At 39.2% G+C, this 15,515-nt stretch overlaps 1 protein-coding gene across 10 annotated transcripts in view; it reads right to left on the bottom strand.

The window, feature by feature from the left end:
- The window catches only part of MPP7 (membrane palmitoylated protein 7), a 300,103-nt gene that overhangs the window by 56,240 nt on the left and 228,348 nt on the right, over positions 1-15,515 (bottom strand). For 8 of the 10 annotated variants that reach the window (XR_005593934.1, XM_039523987.1, XM_039523983.1 and 5 more), the window contains one exon: positions 4,421-4,459. The exons of the other annotated variants lie outside the window; for them this stretch is intronic. Coding sequence is in view for 7 of the 8 variants with exons in the window: in XM_039523987.1 (XP_039379921.1) it covers positions 4,421-4,459 (39 nt within the window). In the remaining variant the exon portion in view is untranslated. The remainder of the gene's footprint in view (positions 1-4,420; positions 4,460-15,515) is intronic. 10 annotated transcript variants of the gene reach the window in all.

The raw sequence follows: 15,515 nt of genomic DNA, 5'->3' as shown, positions 1-15,515 counted from the left end.
TAGATTATGGGAGCAATTATTCGCTTTCACCAATAACACCTCATTGACCATTGAATTTTCTTCACTCACAAAAGACTGCATTATGGCTCCAGAAGTAAATTCATAAATGACAGAAAATGTAAAGTTAAACTGGAAGTGAAGCCTTAAAATCACCCAAATGTGCCTAGACATTGCAACTCACTTGATATTATGGTTGTAGAACGTGTATCCTGAATGCTGGGTCTACACAGTCATCAAAATATTGTATTTAAAAACACTGATGTTTTTATTCTCACAAAATAGGCATTAAACTGCACATCAGTGAATTTTAATATATATTTTTCCTTTAGAGGCTTAAAAGTTTCAGATTTGTAGGTTTCTTGACAGTTAAATTTAAAAATTTCCTTAAAAACTATTTAAAAAACCTTGAACCTTTCCCATTTTTCTCCTCCCCAATCAGATTATGGGGCAAAAAAGTTTGCTCTGAGACAGACTGTACATAAAGTTACATCTCACTGAATTATAAACTCTGATTTCCTATAGTTTATAAGGGAAACACTGACAGATCATAAAGTCTAATGGAAATAAACGAGAGTGCTAAAGTGTGTGGAAAAGGTGACAACAAATGAATAGTAAAAAGAGCAAAAATTACTCATGTACATAACTAGGATTTTCATTCAGTATAGTAATGGAAATCTATTAAATGCATAGCATTAGTGTAATGTCACTTTGATGCTTCAAAATATGTATTGATTTATACAAAGATTCATTGTGTGCCACACTAACAAATGAGTACTTGATGTTTATTCAATTGTTATGTTTATATGTCTATCAAATCTAACAATTTTGTTTCACTGTTGTGCTTTTTATTCATGTAATGAAGCATGTTTATTTCAATATAAGCTACTGGTTGGTTTTTTTTAACAGTTAAGAGTGCACTTACAAGATATGTAGGGATGCAATGATTTTAAGAACATGTGTTAAGATACTATTCTATATTCTTACTATACTGATGCATTTTTCTAGTTAGAGTGACTTGAAGACAGATGAAAACTTCATTGTACACAAGTTCATGAGAGTGTTAACGCCTTTCCTCAGGAAAAAAATAAACTGTCTGTGTGTGTGTGTGTGTGTGTGTGTGTGTGTGTGTGTGTGTGTGTGTGTGTGTGTGTGTGTGTGTGTGTGTGTGTGTGTGTGTGTGTGTGTGTGTGTGTATCTCAGAGGGGTAGCCGTATTAGTCTGGATCTGTAAAAGCGGCAAAGAGTTCTGTGGCACCTTATAGACTAACAAACGTATTGGAGCATGAACTTTCGTGGGTGAATACCCACTTCGTCGGATGCATATAGTGTAAATTTCCACAGGCAGCTATAAATATGCAAGCAAGAATCAGGCTAGAGATAATGAGGTTAGTTCAATGAGGGAGGATTAGGCCTTCTTCTAGCAGTTGAGGTGTGAACACCAAGGGAGGAGAAACTGCTTTTGTAGTTGGCTAGCCATTCACAGCCTTTGTTTAATCCTGATCTGATGCTGTCAAATTTAGTGTATATATATGTCATTGTAAATAGTATCTATTCTATGGCTGTCCAAAGCGCAATCCTTTTACATGTCCTCTGGATCCACTGCATCTTTTATAATGAAGGTGTGGGACTATGCACCCCAAATGTATTATAAGTTGCCTCTGAGTTTGAAAGTGACATCTCAACATTTCCATGTCTTGTAACATGGTTGCACAAAATCCAACCCAGAATCTGAGCTGCAGATCCTGCTCACCAAAAGCCTTATGTCCAGCAAGTTTCAGTGGAGGAAGTTGGGAATCTAGAGAAAGAAAGATATGTGTCTGAGTGGGAACAGGAATAGAGAGGGGAAAAAAGATGAGGGAAAGAACGGGGAGATAAGGAAAAGGGTGAGGGGGAAGTAATTGAATAAATGTGAAAGCAAAAATGATATGGAAAGAACATAAATTTTTAAAAAGTGGAAAAATAAGAGTATAGGGAGACAGCTTTAAAGTTCACTTAAAGTCACAAGATACATACATGTGATACCTTCTAACTCGGCAAATTAGCTCTCTATTTGACTAGGCATATCTGCTAACTTTGCTGACAAAAACAAAGTTTCATTGCAAGGGCAATACCACCATGGTATGCAGAAAAGGATCTGGTGGTTATAGCAGATCACAAATTGAATATCAGCTAATAATGGAAGGCTGTTGCGACAAAGGCAAATATTCTGGAGTGTATTAACAGGAGTGTTGTATGTGACACATGGGAAGGTGATTATTCTGCTCTACTCTGGACTGGTGAGGCTTTGGCTGGAGTACTGTGTTCAGTTTTGGGTGCCACAGTTTAAGAAAGATGTGGACAAACTGGAGTCCAGGGGAGATCTAAGAAAAATGACAAAAAGATCAGATAACATGACCTTTGAGGAAAGGTTAAAAAAACTGGGCATGTTTAGTCTTGAGAAAATATGATTGAGGGGGACCTGATAACAGTCTTCAAATATATTAAGGGCTGTTATAAAGAGGATAGTGATCAACTGTTCTCCATAGCCACTGGAGGTAGGATAAGCAATAATGGGATTTATCTGCAGTTAGGAAGATATAGGTTGGATATTAGGCAAAACTTTCTAACTCTAAGGGTAGATAAGTTCTGGAACAGGTTACTAAAGGAGGTTGTGGAACCCCTTCATTGGAGGTTTTTAAGAAGAGGTTAGACAAACATCTGTCCTAAGTATGTTTGTTGGTGTCTCAGCCGGAAGTGTGGTGGTGGACCAGGTGACGTCTCAAGATCCTACATTTCTATGATTTTGTGGTTGAGGTAGATTCTATACAACTTTACCCTTCATGAAATAAAGCAATTGCTTGCTAAGATGTAAATACAGAAACGCCACTGCCTCGTTTTCAGAACCCATGCTAAGTTTGCAGCACAGACAATAAGAGGAGTCATCATTTGATTTTAAAAAGAAGCAAATTTAATATGAAAGTCATCAAGAGATGGTACATTTAGAATTATTCCCCAAATTCTTTTTCCAATTGCTACTCAGTCTTCTATATAACCGCACTTTAAGGGTTAATACACTTCATCTGATTTATTCATAGACGTAAAATGTTTCATGTTTCACCACACTAACTGGGGAGAAGAACACTACCAATTAACAAACCTTTCTGAAAATACATGAGGAAATTAGTTATACAGTCCTCAGACTGTTGGCAAGAGGTCACGGGTACGTTGCATTGAATAGTTTGTGTGTTCTTCTTCCATTAGATACACAGGGCTTTAAAATCATTGTCTCAGCACATGCTGTAGATGCCTGTAGCACTCATTGGCATGTGCTTGTGAAATCTATTTGCAAGGTCACTGAACTCACTGGACTGGATTCTCCACCTTGCCCAAGCTTTGCCTTACAATGAGGAGCTGGTCATAGGGAGCAAGTTATGGTTGCTGAAGAGCAGCTCTAGCTTATATAAATGGCATAAACTCTGTCAGTGTTCTTAAACCAAGGTAGGTTTGGATGTAGCAGAGCTCTCGGCCATGTACTTCCCCATTTTTTCTCCTTACTGTGAGGGATCAGTGGAGATGGGGGAAGGGTGGACTGGTGCAAAATCCACATCAGCCAGTTTTCTCCAAGCACAGAGCTCCTGAGCACTGGGGGAAATTATCTGTTGGCTATTTCTGGCCACTTTAAGCTCAATTTGCACCAGAGGAGTGGCAGAAAGAGGCCACAGGCCACTGTAATGACAAAATCATGTAAAACTGTTTAAAAGGGCAAAACACTCCTCTCAGGACATTCTTTTAAATTTACCTTTTGTTTATAATTTTGAATCCTGCCGCCATAACTGTTGTCTTTACCAATGGTGTTTTCTTCTCCACTAATATGTTGAGCACTGCTTTATTTTACAGTCAAGCTTAAATCCTGGATGCTGCTGTGATTTATTTTATTTTCGAGTGTGTAGAAAAAGACACATGCATATTTGCTTTCACCCTCTCCCAATCCCACCTAAAATGACTTTGCAAACTGATATAAAGAAATAAAAGGTAAAATAAATGTGGATCAAACCTAAAACATTTCGGTCTAAATTTTCACTAACCTTCATGATACTGTAGGTAGGGATTTTAAAATAAACGTATTTCTCACTTACTTTAATATATTTAAGTCACTTTAGTTTCGCCCCAAACTTGAGACAGGTATTTAAGCTGAAAATCAAGACAGTATTTTAACAGCTCCTGAATGTCAAGAATAGTAAAAACATGTCACAGTAAATAAGTAATTCCTTTGTGTCAAATCCAGTGAGCCGTTTTTGATTTCAGAATTCATGCTCTTATCATGCGCTGTCACTGTGAGGAAACTTTGATGCAAATTACCAGAAAAACAAAGTGACATAGCAGTTACAAGAAAAAGAACCTGAAAGAAAGGAAGAAATTGTCTTTCATAACCAATTGCTCACCTATATATGTTCCACTGTTGTAACCAGCACATTCAGCATCTTCTGGACGAAGTGTAAAAGCATACAGAACAAAAGCCAAGAAATAAAGCAGAATAGTTAGAAGCCCAGCCACAAATGCAAAAGAAGAGTTACTTAAAATGACAACCATACAAAGCATAGCATAAAAAAAACTTTAATATGCCATTGCTTAAAAACATAAAACAACTTTGATTGTTTTATATTTTAGCTGGAGGAATTCTGGAATTTTGCAACATGCACACTTCGATCTTTTTATCTTTTCATGCAGTGCCTTTTTCATGACTACAATCAAATATTTTAAAAAGATTTCTAACTTTACATTATTTATACTTTATCACATAAAGAAAATAGGAAAATATGATGCCACTTAAAAAGGCAAAAAAATACTTCATGTAAATCAAGCTCTTTGGTAAACTATATATTATCAGATTTTAGCTTATAATTTTGGCTCAGTGGATTAGACAGAAAGGTTTTTGATCAAAAACATGCCCTTTCAATTTGATATAAAATAGCTATAATGTATATTTTTACATGCTAAAGGCCTTTTGATCAAAAAATATGAGCTACAATTTCTAATGCCTTTATAAACAGAAGCCCTTTCAAGTAAACTAAAACTAAAAGAGATCAGCTGCTACTGCTTTAACATATGCTGTGACTATTACTGCAACCTAGGCTATATACTGAGGAAAAATAAGGGATATGTTACATGAATTAACTTATTACCGTGTTTCAAAGCAATACATTCTTCAACACTAATTATACTCTGTTTGTAAACAGTTAATGAGCTACTGTATTTTGCCACGACACAGGAATGGAAAAGTAAGATCTTTTAGGGTCATATAATTAACCTTCCTCCACTCCATCCCACTTAGCAAGTTCTGCCAAGATTATTTTATGGCACTGTTGCTCTTTTTTGTAAATATCTATATTTCCCAATATTCAAATAAAGATAAAACCCTGACCACTATATGAAACATCTAAGACTAGTTTGAGTGATATCCAAAACTGTTTTCTCAATATAAGATGGTCTAATTCAATATATTTGATGTTGTAGAGGGAATGGGAAATTTTGTACATATAACATCAATTACAAACGTTGAACTTACATTCAATTTTATTCTAAACACATGTTCTCTAAATAAAATTACTGGGCTATGCAGGGAAACTTTTGTACATATACCTTCAATTTCCTCTGAGAAGCACAAAGGAAAAAAATAGGAAAGGAAATCATTAAATGAGCTGAAAACACAGCTGAAGAATGAAAAGTTAAATCTAAGAAGAAAAAATGTACCTACCACACTCAACCGTTTCCTCATCTTAGAACAGCCAAAAAACAAAGTATTATTATTTAATACTTTATAAATAGAAAAAATACATCTATATTTAGCTGCTCTAAAAAATTCTCAGATAGCAACTGTTATGCTGCAGAGGCATGCTCCAATTTACCTACAGTGATTTAGTCTTTAAATGTTGACGTTATGCTTAAACTGAAAGAATGAGGACAGTAAAAGGCATAGTGGGATTATCATATGCCCTCTAAAATCCTTATCTGAGATTTTTCGTCTATTGATTTAGCAATGGTAACCTATAATCTTATCCAGTTGCGATGAGGCATCTATCTTGAATTAAGGGTAGCGCTATGTAATAGCTCTAAGCCCCCTCATATGGTCATGTGACTGGTTTAATCATTTAACCCAGGATTTTATAATAAATCCTTGTAATAAATTAAGGATCCTTGGCTTTTCTGGGGCAGTAAGTGATGTTACCAAAGAAGAACAGTGGAAACAAGTGACATCATACTTATGGGGAAAGTGTGGTGCTGAGCCAAAAAGAGTTTTTAAAAAGGAATTTCCACTCCTGGTTCCCCTGCAGCTGTTGTAGTCTTTCTTCTTTGGCTACTGTTAAGGGGTCTAGTCTGTGATGAAAAGAGGCTACCAGGGATATCAACAGGTCCCAATGTATTCTTAAGTGTTGTAACAGCCACCTACAAGTCGTACACTTGGTTGTCAATTTGAACATCAGATAATTTTGCAGGATAATTACCTACCCACACCAAAGTTAGGGGCTAGTTACTAGGAGACGTGTGAATTACCACTAGCTACTAGCAGCTCTGCATGTGAGAAGCAGGTATTTATATGCATAAGGTGTCTGTCTCTAATTTTGGCAACACTGGTACAGCTTGTCATGTGAATAAAATCTTATTTAATTGAACTGTGTGATGCATGGGGGTGAGCAAGAGGAGATCAACTGAACACTGTGCAGGGAGGAAGCAACTAAGATAATACAGGGGGACAGAAAAGACAGAATGGAGAGTAGAGAAGTGAAAGAAGGGAAGAATTTAAAGTGAGCATGAGGAAGGAGATAGTAAACACTTGAAAAGAAAGAGGAAAAGTATAAATCATAGAATATCAGGGTTGGAAGGGACCTCAAGAGGTCATTCTAGTCCAACCCTCTGCTCAAAGCAGGACCAATCCCCAACTAAATCATCCCACCCAGGGCTTTGTCAAGCCTGACCTTAAAAACCTCTAAGGAAGGAGATTCTACCACCTCCCTAGGTTACCCATTCCAGTGTTTCACCATGCTCCTAGTGAAAAAGTTTTTCCTAATATCCAACCTAAACCTCCCCCACTGCAACTTGAGACCATTGCTTCTTGTTCTGTCATCTGCTACCACTGAGAACAGTGTAGATCCATCCTCTTTGGAACCCCCTTTCAGGTAAAACTACCTTTCAGGTAGTTGAAAGCAGCTATCAAATCCCCCCTCGATCTTCTCTTCTGCAGACTAAACAATCCCAGTTCCCTCAGCGTCTCCTCATAAGTCATGTGCTCCAGCCCCCTAATCGTTTTTGTTGCCCTCCACTGGACTCTTCCCAATTTTGCCACATCCTCATTGTAGTGTGGGGCCCAAAACTGGACACAATACTCCAGATGAGGCCTCACCAATGTTGAATAGAGGGGAAGGATCACGTCCCTCAATCTGCTGGCAATGCCCCTACTTATACAGCCCAAAATGCAGTTAGCCTTCTTGGCAACAAGGGCACACTGTTGACTCATATCCAGCTTCTCGTCCACTGTAACCCCTAGGTCCTTTTCTGCAGCATGAAGGAAAGGGAGGGAAATTTGTAAAAAAGATAGACTGAAGGAACCCACCTAAAACAGATGGAGGAAGAGAAACCAAGATGAACAGGAGGAAGAGAAAAAATAATGGGGAAATGGGGAAAAAAAAGGAAGCATAAATACAAAGTTAATTTAGGAAGTTAATGTTTTTATTGATTTTATACAGAGTTCAAAGCCAGAATGCTAGACTAAAACAATGCACAAATGCTATATTATGTGCACAAAAAACTATAAATCATTGAATTATTATTAGCTAATTATTATTAGCTTTGACTTGTGATGTTCAAAACCTTGGGCCACTCTAAAGGGTGCCTAAATTGCTTGTGACTTCCAATCCAGCCCTGAGTTAAATATTTAACTCCTGCTAATTTTTCCTTCACCATATTTTTGTCAAAGAAACGTTGTTAAAGGCTGGTAGGTTTAAAATTAGACACAGAAGCTTTGTTCTGGTTCCTGGGCAAACGTACATGTTGCACTAACCCTCACATTCTGTTCGACTCTAGTGATCAAACAAGGCACTGCATTGTACAAGAATTCGGATTTGTACAACGCCTAAACTCGATAGGGTCCCGGTCCATGATGAAGGCTCCCATGATAATGCAAATAAATAATAATTTTTAATTTAGAGTGATTACATCCAATTATAAACAAATTGGTTTGTTAGTAGTGAAAAACTTAGAGCAATTGACATTTAAACTATTTTGCTCGGTTGATAAGTTATACATTTTTTTGTGGATCAGAAGGACATTTAAAAAAAATAAAGCTTTAAAGCAAATTTAAGGTGAGCAAACTTGATTGTGCTATATGTTCAGATTTAAAAACATATATGACAAGATAATTTGGAAATGGAAGAAGAATGGCCTTGTGGTTAAGGCCTAGGACTGAGAGCAGAGATATATGGGATCTATTCCCAACTCTGCTGGGGTCTTCTTGTATGACTTTGGGAAACTTGGATCGCTCTGCACTTCCAGTTGCTTCATCTATTTCAGAGTGGTGTGATGAGGCTAATGTTCTAAAGCACTATGGGATCCTAAGATGGAAGATACTACAAGTGCAAAAATTTTCTGTGTGAACAAAGATGTTAGCATGCTAAGTTAACAGTAAAATGTGACATTAAAACCATCTTTGTTTCTGAATTAGCTTCATGTGCACCGGGTGTTATAGTATCTACACATGCAGATGCTGAGACTGATTCAAGTCTCAAACTTGAAGAGTCTTATTGTAATGAACTGTAAAGTCCTATTATATATTTCTCCTAAATGTTTGTCCCTCAAATAAAACAGTACCATGTACAATGTATTCATTCTTTCACTCGGTTTAAATTGTATTGTTGGCAGAATGTGATCTTTAATTCAAAAGACACTCATCTTTGGACAAACTCAGTTACATCTTGTTTGAATGAACACATTTGGCTGCAGTTAAATATTTCCTCCTGCTCATGTGGTGCCAATCATATATGGTTAAATCAAAATTTAAAGTGAGATTTTTTAAGCCTTAGAAAGGCTATATAATAATAACTTTGCTCACAGAAAAGTATCTGCATTTAGCCTCAAAACACAGGATGAATGTTTTTTTCAAGCGCAGACATGTTTGAACATCTCTTTCTACCTTGCATACATTTTTCCCTGAGTTAATACAAGTTATGGGCTACAGCTAGTGTAAAATATACCCTGTGAATGATGAACTGTTTCTTCATACCAGAGACCACACACATTGGAGTGTAAGAACGAACACAGTGTGAGCTATTAAGGCCAAATTAATGTTTCTGCTGAACGAAGGTTATGTCTTAGCTGGTGTAGTTGGGCACAGAAACTAAATAATTTAGTAATTATTCATTTCTAAAACATTAGGTGATAACTGCTTTATCTACAAGGTGAACTGTAAAACAAGGTACAGATGGAAACATTACAGCATTTGTTGGCAGTGACTGAGTTTTCGGAAAAAATTTCCTTTTGGGCAGAAACTTGTTACACTTCATCTTAGCCTAAATATGAACTTTTTGAACACCTTCAGGACAATCCCATTCAGCCACTTGACATTTGGAAATGTGACACCTCCCATTATGCACACATGCATGAGCGCACACAAAATTTTCTCCCAGTAAATCTTATCTCACTGTCTTTTTATTCACTTAACTCAAAGAACTGAATTTTAAAAATTCAGAAACCACTCTGTTAATTCAAAACTCAGTTCAAACCTTTAGCAAAGGTTATTAACATTTGAAAATATCTTGCTGAACAGGAGCAGTTGTGCACTTTAAAGTTGATCGATGTTCAAGTCCGTGCACATGTACGCACAGCTCTAGAAATGCACTTAAAAAAAAAAAAATCTAACAGCCCAACTGTGACCTCTGAATGTGGCCCATCTCATCCCTAAACAGCCCTCTGGCTGATTTATTCCCTCTTCTCCTTTGACCAGTAATGGATTTTAGTTTTATATGTTTCATTGGATCACATATGCCAATCAAATTTTCTGTGATCTGGGGCACTGCATCCTAAATGGATGACTTCCTAGAGGAATCAGTATGGTTCTTGTAAATACTACACTTGCGGTACCTTGAATTGCGCATTCCCTGAAGCACCCATGCAATAACTGCACTTCATGGAAAAACTAGTGAAATGCTTACAAGAATCAACAGATTCCCCTCAATTTCCACATCAGGTTTAAGCTTCTTGTATTCACACTCAAGACCCTACACATCAGAGGCAGATTTGAGATTAGGGACCATTAAAGTTAACAAAATGGGGAGGGTCCATTGAATCTCAGGTTGATTGTGCTGTAGGATGAGGATGACGAGTAGAAGGGGGCTGGAAATAAGGAGCAGAAAATGCAGAAGAAGAAGAAGAAGAAACAGAAACAGAACAGAAGCAGAACAAGGGATTCACCTAACTTTTGAGCACTCCACAAATTCAACTTATCGGTTTGCCAGAATCTAGTGTATGTGCAGAAATAAAAAAAACATTATTTATGAGGACTGCATGCATCAATTTTTCTATACATTAATACAAATATGATTAAATTACTCTGTCCCAAGTGTCTATTCCTTTTCTTTTCCTTCACTGCATTTTTCTTAATTTCTGTTGTACATGTTGGCCTATCTTTTCATTCTTTCTTCGGTGCTTTCTCATCAGTCTAACTTTTTTGCAGTGTTAATTAGCAAGGTTGTGACAGGATATATTCCAGCACCTTAAAAGAATGGAAACAAGAGTGCATTCCTCCACTTTCATATGTCTACAACTCCATCAATAACAACACCCAACATCCTAGAAGGCTTACACACCTATTGCCAACATATCCAGAAACAACACAGTACCTCAACTTCATCAAATTTGCACTCTAACATAAAACCTTAAAGAGTGACCTCCGTGAGCTTTCACACCAATTACATCAGCAAATCAGCACAGTGGACTGTCACACATTCCATACATTTAGGAACTTATTCTGCTTTAACACTGCAGAGGACACTGTTTAGGTTTTGAGTAAAAACTGCATTTCATCAAACCAGTTTGAAAAATCCAAATAGTGCTCAAAGTTTATAGTCTATGTTTTGTATTTTGCCATTTCAATGAAATTTTTACAAAATAAAGGCTAAAGATCCTGCAAATACTGAACTCTGTAACACACCTTAACAATGGTACAGGTACTACTGCCCCTGCTCTGTTTTCTATCTTCCAACCCATTTACTGTGTTCTCCTCCTTTGGCCATAAGCTGTTTCTGTTTCTCCCATCCTCCTGCATTCTAGCTTTCACCCCTCTCGCCATGTTCCATCTCAAAGTCACTTTCCTACTTTTCCTCCGTGCTTCCCCATCCCTAATTTCTCTCTCTTCTTCCCATTCTTCAACTCACTATCCTTATCTTCATTCAATGCCTCTTCCATTTGTGTTGCCAATTCTTCCATCACATTACTTATATACAGTCACTCCATCACTACCTACCCTCCCATTTTCCAAGGGGACTCTATGATTTTCTCCCAGTTTCCAAAGTACATTAGACACCGTTTAACAGCAACCCAGATATTAACAAACTTACAGTTAATAGCAACATTTGCCAGGAACTAATCCCATCCCATTGACTTTAATGTTAATGAGACAAGAATATTTGCAATGACATACCGCTTATTAACAACATTTTTTGGAAGAAAGACCCTCGCTGCAGACAGGTGTGCAAGGCGGCAGCCATGGAAGGAAGTGTAGGAACAGGCCTTCCCCAGCTGCAGCCCCACAAAGGAAGTGTAGGAACAGGCCTTCCCCAGCTGCAGCCCCACAAACTTGCCTGTGGCCATTGCTCAGCCTGTACCAGTGCTTCATTTTGTGTCTGGAACCCCACAACCCTGCCTGTGTACAGGGACCACACAGGAGTTAAGAAGCTGCAGACTAGGAAGGGAGGCTGTGGGAAAGCAATAGCAGGGAGGGGGTTTGCAGTCTAGTTGCCAGAGCTGCACAGTACCTCTCCCTGAACTCTCATGGTTGTGCCCTGCAGGGGGCTGCACTCACAGAAGGAAGCATTGGGATGTGCTGTTCCCCAACCCCCAGAGAGCGCAGGGAGAGGTATGGTGCAGCCCACTGGCTCCCTCCTTCCCACTGCTGCCCTGCCCGCAGGCAGGTTTGCAGCCAGGGAGGGAACAGCCAGCACTTCCTTCCCTGGTGGCAACCTTGGAACGGTATCTTCTGCTTATTAGCAACTGCTGGATGATGGCAACTTTTTGCTGGCAACCAAGGGGTTGCTAATAAACATAATCCACTGTAATTAGCATGTGGTTTTGCAAACTCCTCCAAAGCCATGTGTGAGATATTTTCACCTCCACCAATGTCATGTGAGAATGATTTTCTTCGAGGAAGAAGAGAAGGAGGTGCGTCGAAGGGATTTTTTTCCCTCCTACAATGCTAGGGGATTTACTTTTACTTATTTCCAGGCAATGTAGACATTTACATAACAAGTAGTTGACTGTGCCTAGCAGTGCATATATTAAACTGCTACCTGTTTGCTGCACTATTCCTAAATTCCATTATCATTGCCATTATAAACACATTCTTTTGATAATTTATACCGAGGCTGTTATTTTGGGGGGGGAAAACAAATTTACCTATAAATACAAATTGAAATTTTTATAGTAAAGTTTCTGAAAGCAGAATGATTTTTGTAGAACATAGATGTTTATACATTTCTGCAACAGAACAAAAACCCCAGTTTTACTGAATAAGCCAACTCATTTAGGCTCATGACATACATGTGTGTCACAGAGTGAATATACATTCACAACATGCTTTATTATGGGGTAAAATATGGAGAATCAAAACCATATGGGCTAACAGGAACTTTCCAAAAGTCATTTACTCTATTCCTTTGCATCACTAGAATATACATTTACTTATCATTAAACAATCCCTGATTGACAGACATTAAGCCTAGAGTTGAAATACTAAAAATGTGATTAGCTGTACACAGAACATCTTAAGTATGCTTGTATTATGAGTCCATATTATTAAATGCATAACACTGTTAATGTATTTAAAGAGCTTTGCCATATAGTTGATATTATGGATGCAATACAAGTAAATACTATTGTCCTACATACACTTCCAGCATACACTCTGAGGAAGCCACTTAAGGATTTTGATCTCTCCTTGTAAAATATTTCTGTGAAGGAGACCTCAGTCTGGGACTAAGACACTGCTTCTTTAGGCTATGCTTTAGGTAGCTCCAGCACCTAGAAATATGTTGGTAGGCAATTTGTGCTTAAGCCCAACATGCTCTCACGTGAAGCCTCTATAGTTTCAAACACTAACAAAACAAAAGACCTGCACAATACAGTGAGAGATGTGTGTCCTAATTGGGGCTTTCAGAATGGTGGTCTCCATTCACAGAAAGTGAATTTACATATGATCCCCAAATGCTGTGACTTGCAAGAAATGCCCTCTTTCTCCCCCCTCAACAATAACTGGAACTAGGATATACTTTCCAATGCGTCATAAGAGACCTAGCTGTGGTTACTGAAAAGAGGATCTGGGGGACACCATCTCAAACTATAGTGAAAAACTGTGTCCACTGATACATTGATATTAATTCTATAATGACAAGGCTACTTGTAGACCAGCTATCAGGTCACTGTTGCAAATCTTTCCCACTGAGGCAGTTTCTTTTTCAGTCTACAATAAGAGCATTCCCCAAAGGGATTGGGCATTTACACCAAGAGAGATGCCCTTTTGCAATGTATGCTTCCTAAATAGACGTGCATACCAATTTCATTATGACAAAAATGAGAGACCTTATCCTCTAACTTGGGGCCTTTGAAAGTCTTCCCCCAGAGGCCCCACCCTGTGGCCAGGCCAGAAGCCAGAGCCAGGCCATGGTAAGAGCTACCCAGGGACCTCAGGCCACTGTGGGGAGACCTGGCCCCTCTACCTACCCTGTGCGGCGTGCTGAGGGGCAGGGACATGAGCTGGGGGGCTGCTCTCGGGCACCCTGGCCTCCTGCCCAGGGCAGATGGAGGATCCTGCACATTACAATGGAAGTAACTATCACTCTTGAAGTCATTTTAGCTGCATCTATCATTCATCAAAGAGTGGTCCTGGCAACCATCTCATCTTCTTCTATGAGAGCCTGGAAACAAGCTCTGCCCTACTGCAGAAGCTTGTCAGCAAAGTCTGCACATTTTGAATAGCTCAGGAAATCATACTTAGCCATTAGTGGATGGTAATTGGCTATCCTGAACTGAAGGCTACAGGAAGAGAAGACCTTCCTTCTCAATAAGTTGAGACGCTTGCCCTCCTTATCAGTCAGGATAGTTCGAGGGTGCTGCTGCATATATCTGTAGCAGCCTGGACCACGAAAAAGTTAGGGACAGGATGAGTGAACAGAAATTCTGCCCTGCTAGTTTGGGACGTAGTAAAGTTTCTCTGCCCTCTTAGGAGCAATGGTATGGGAAGCTGGGACATGCCAAATGGCATTAACTGGTTCCAGGATGGATTCATTAACAGGGAGTGCTATTCAGCTGAAACAAGGGGACTGGAGGATGTCCAGGAGCTTATATTGAAGATCCTGAACTTTTTCAAAAGGAATCCGGAGATAATCATGGCAACTACAATGGTTCCAGCGGAACCATCAGATTTGGTGGGTACTCCTCCTCCTCAATTGGATCAGCTCAGGTTGCCCTCTCAGAAGGGAGGGATGGGACAACTCCTTAGCAGTCTGGACTGACTCTTCGAGTCCTACAGCCCCAGTATGGCCAAGAGGACAGACTGAATAGGGGTTGCAGAGGTCTCCATCGCGTGGGGTGTCAAAGGCTCCAAGGCAGGTGATGAAGCAGAGGTTGGTCCCAAGATGGTCTAGGCCTCCAGTCTGGGAGGGCATGTCTTGAAGAAGGAAATAAAGATTCATTCTCCCAAAGAAGAGAAAGCTGATTCCGTCTCCAATGGCGGTGTTACTGGAGGGAAGTCATAAACTGAAGATGGAAAGGGAGATGGACTCCTCCCAAAAGTCAGCTCTTGGGGTGGAGTCAGGACCTTTCTTGAAAGGGAGGGACCCAACAGAGCAGGAAACAACTGTTCTGGGAGAGTGAAGATGCCCTCAGAAGGAGCTTTGTCTCAGCACTTAATGGAATATGAGGGATCCTGTCTGCCAAACCGATGGAACTGCAGTAGGCACAGTCTGTATCACATCTCTGGAAAACAAAGTTGGTACCTTGGGTAGCCAAGGGTCTCGACGATTGCTTTTTGTCAGTACTGACAAATTCTGGGGTTTGTGCTTCAGAGGTACCAAAGTCACCACTGCTCCTGAATTGGTGCTGACAGAGCCCTAGACTTATGGGTTTTCTTGTCATGCCCCTGAGACTTAGTCTTGGGCTGAGCTTAAAGACTTGCTCATTTTAGGCAGGGCTGAGTCCAATTTCTGTGAAGTGGATTTAGTTTCATATTTATGAGAACACTTCCTGCTCTCCTGTCAAGATCCCATGAGCTATCTG

This window comes from Mauremys reevesii, linkage group 2 (assembly GCF_016161935.1).
Source record: "Mauremys reevesii isolate NIE-2019 linkage group 2, ASM1616193v1, whole genome shotgun sequence".
NCBI lineage: Eukaryota > Metazoa > Chordata > Testudines > Geoemydidae > Mauremys > Mauremys reevesii.
The sequence above is the reverse complement of the archived record's forward strand: the minus strand, read 5'-3'. Positions and strand labels throughout refer to the sequence as shown.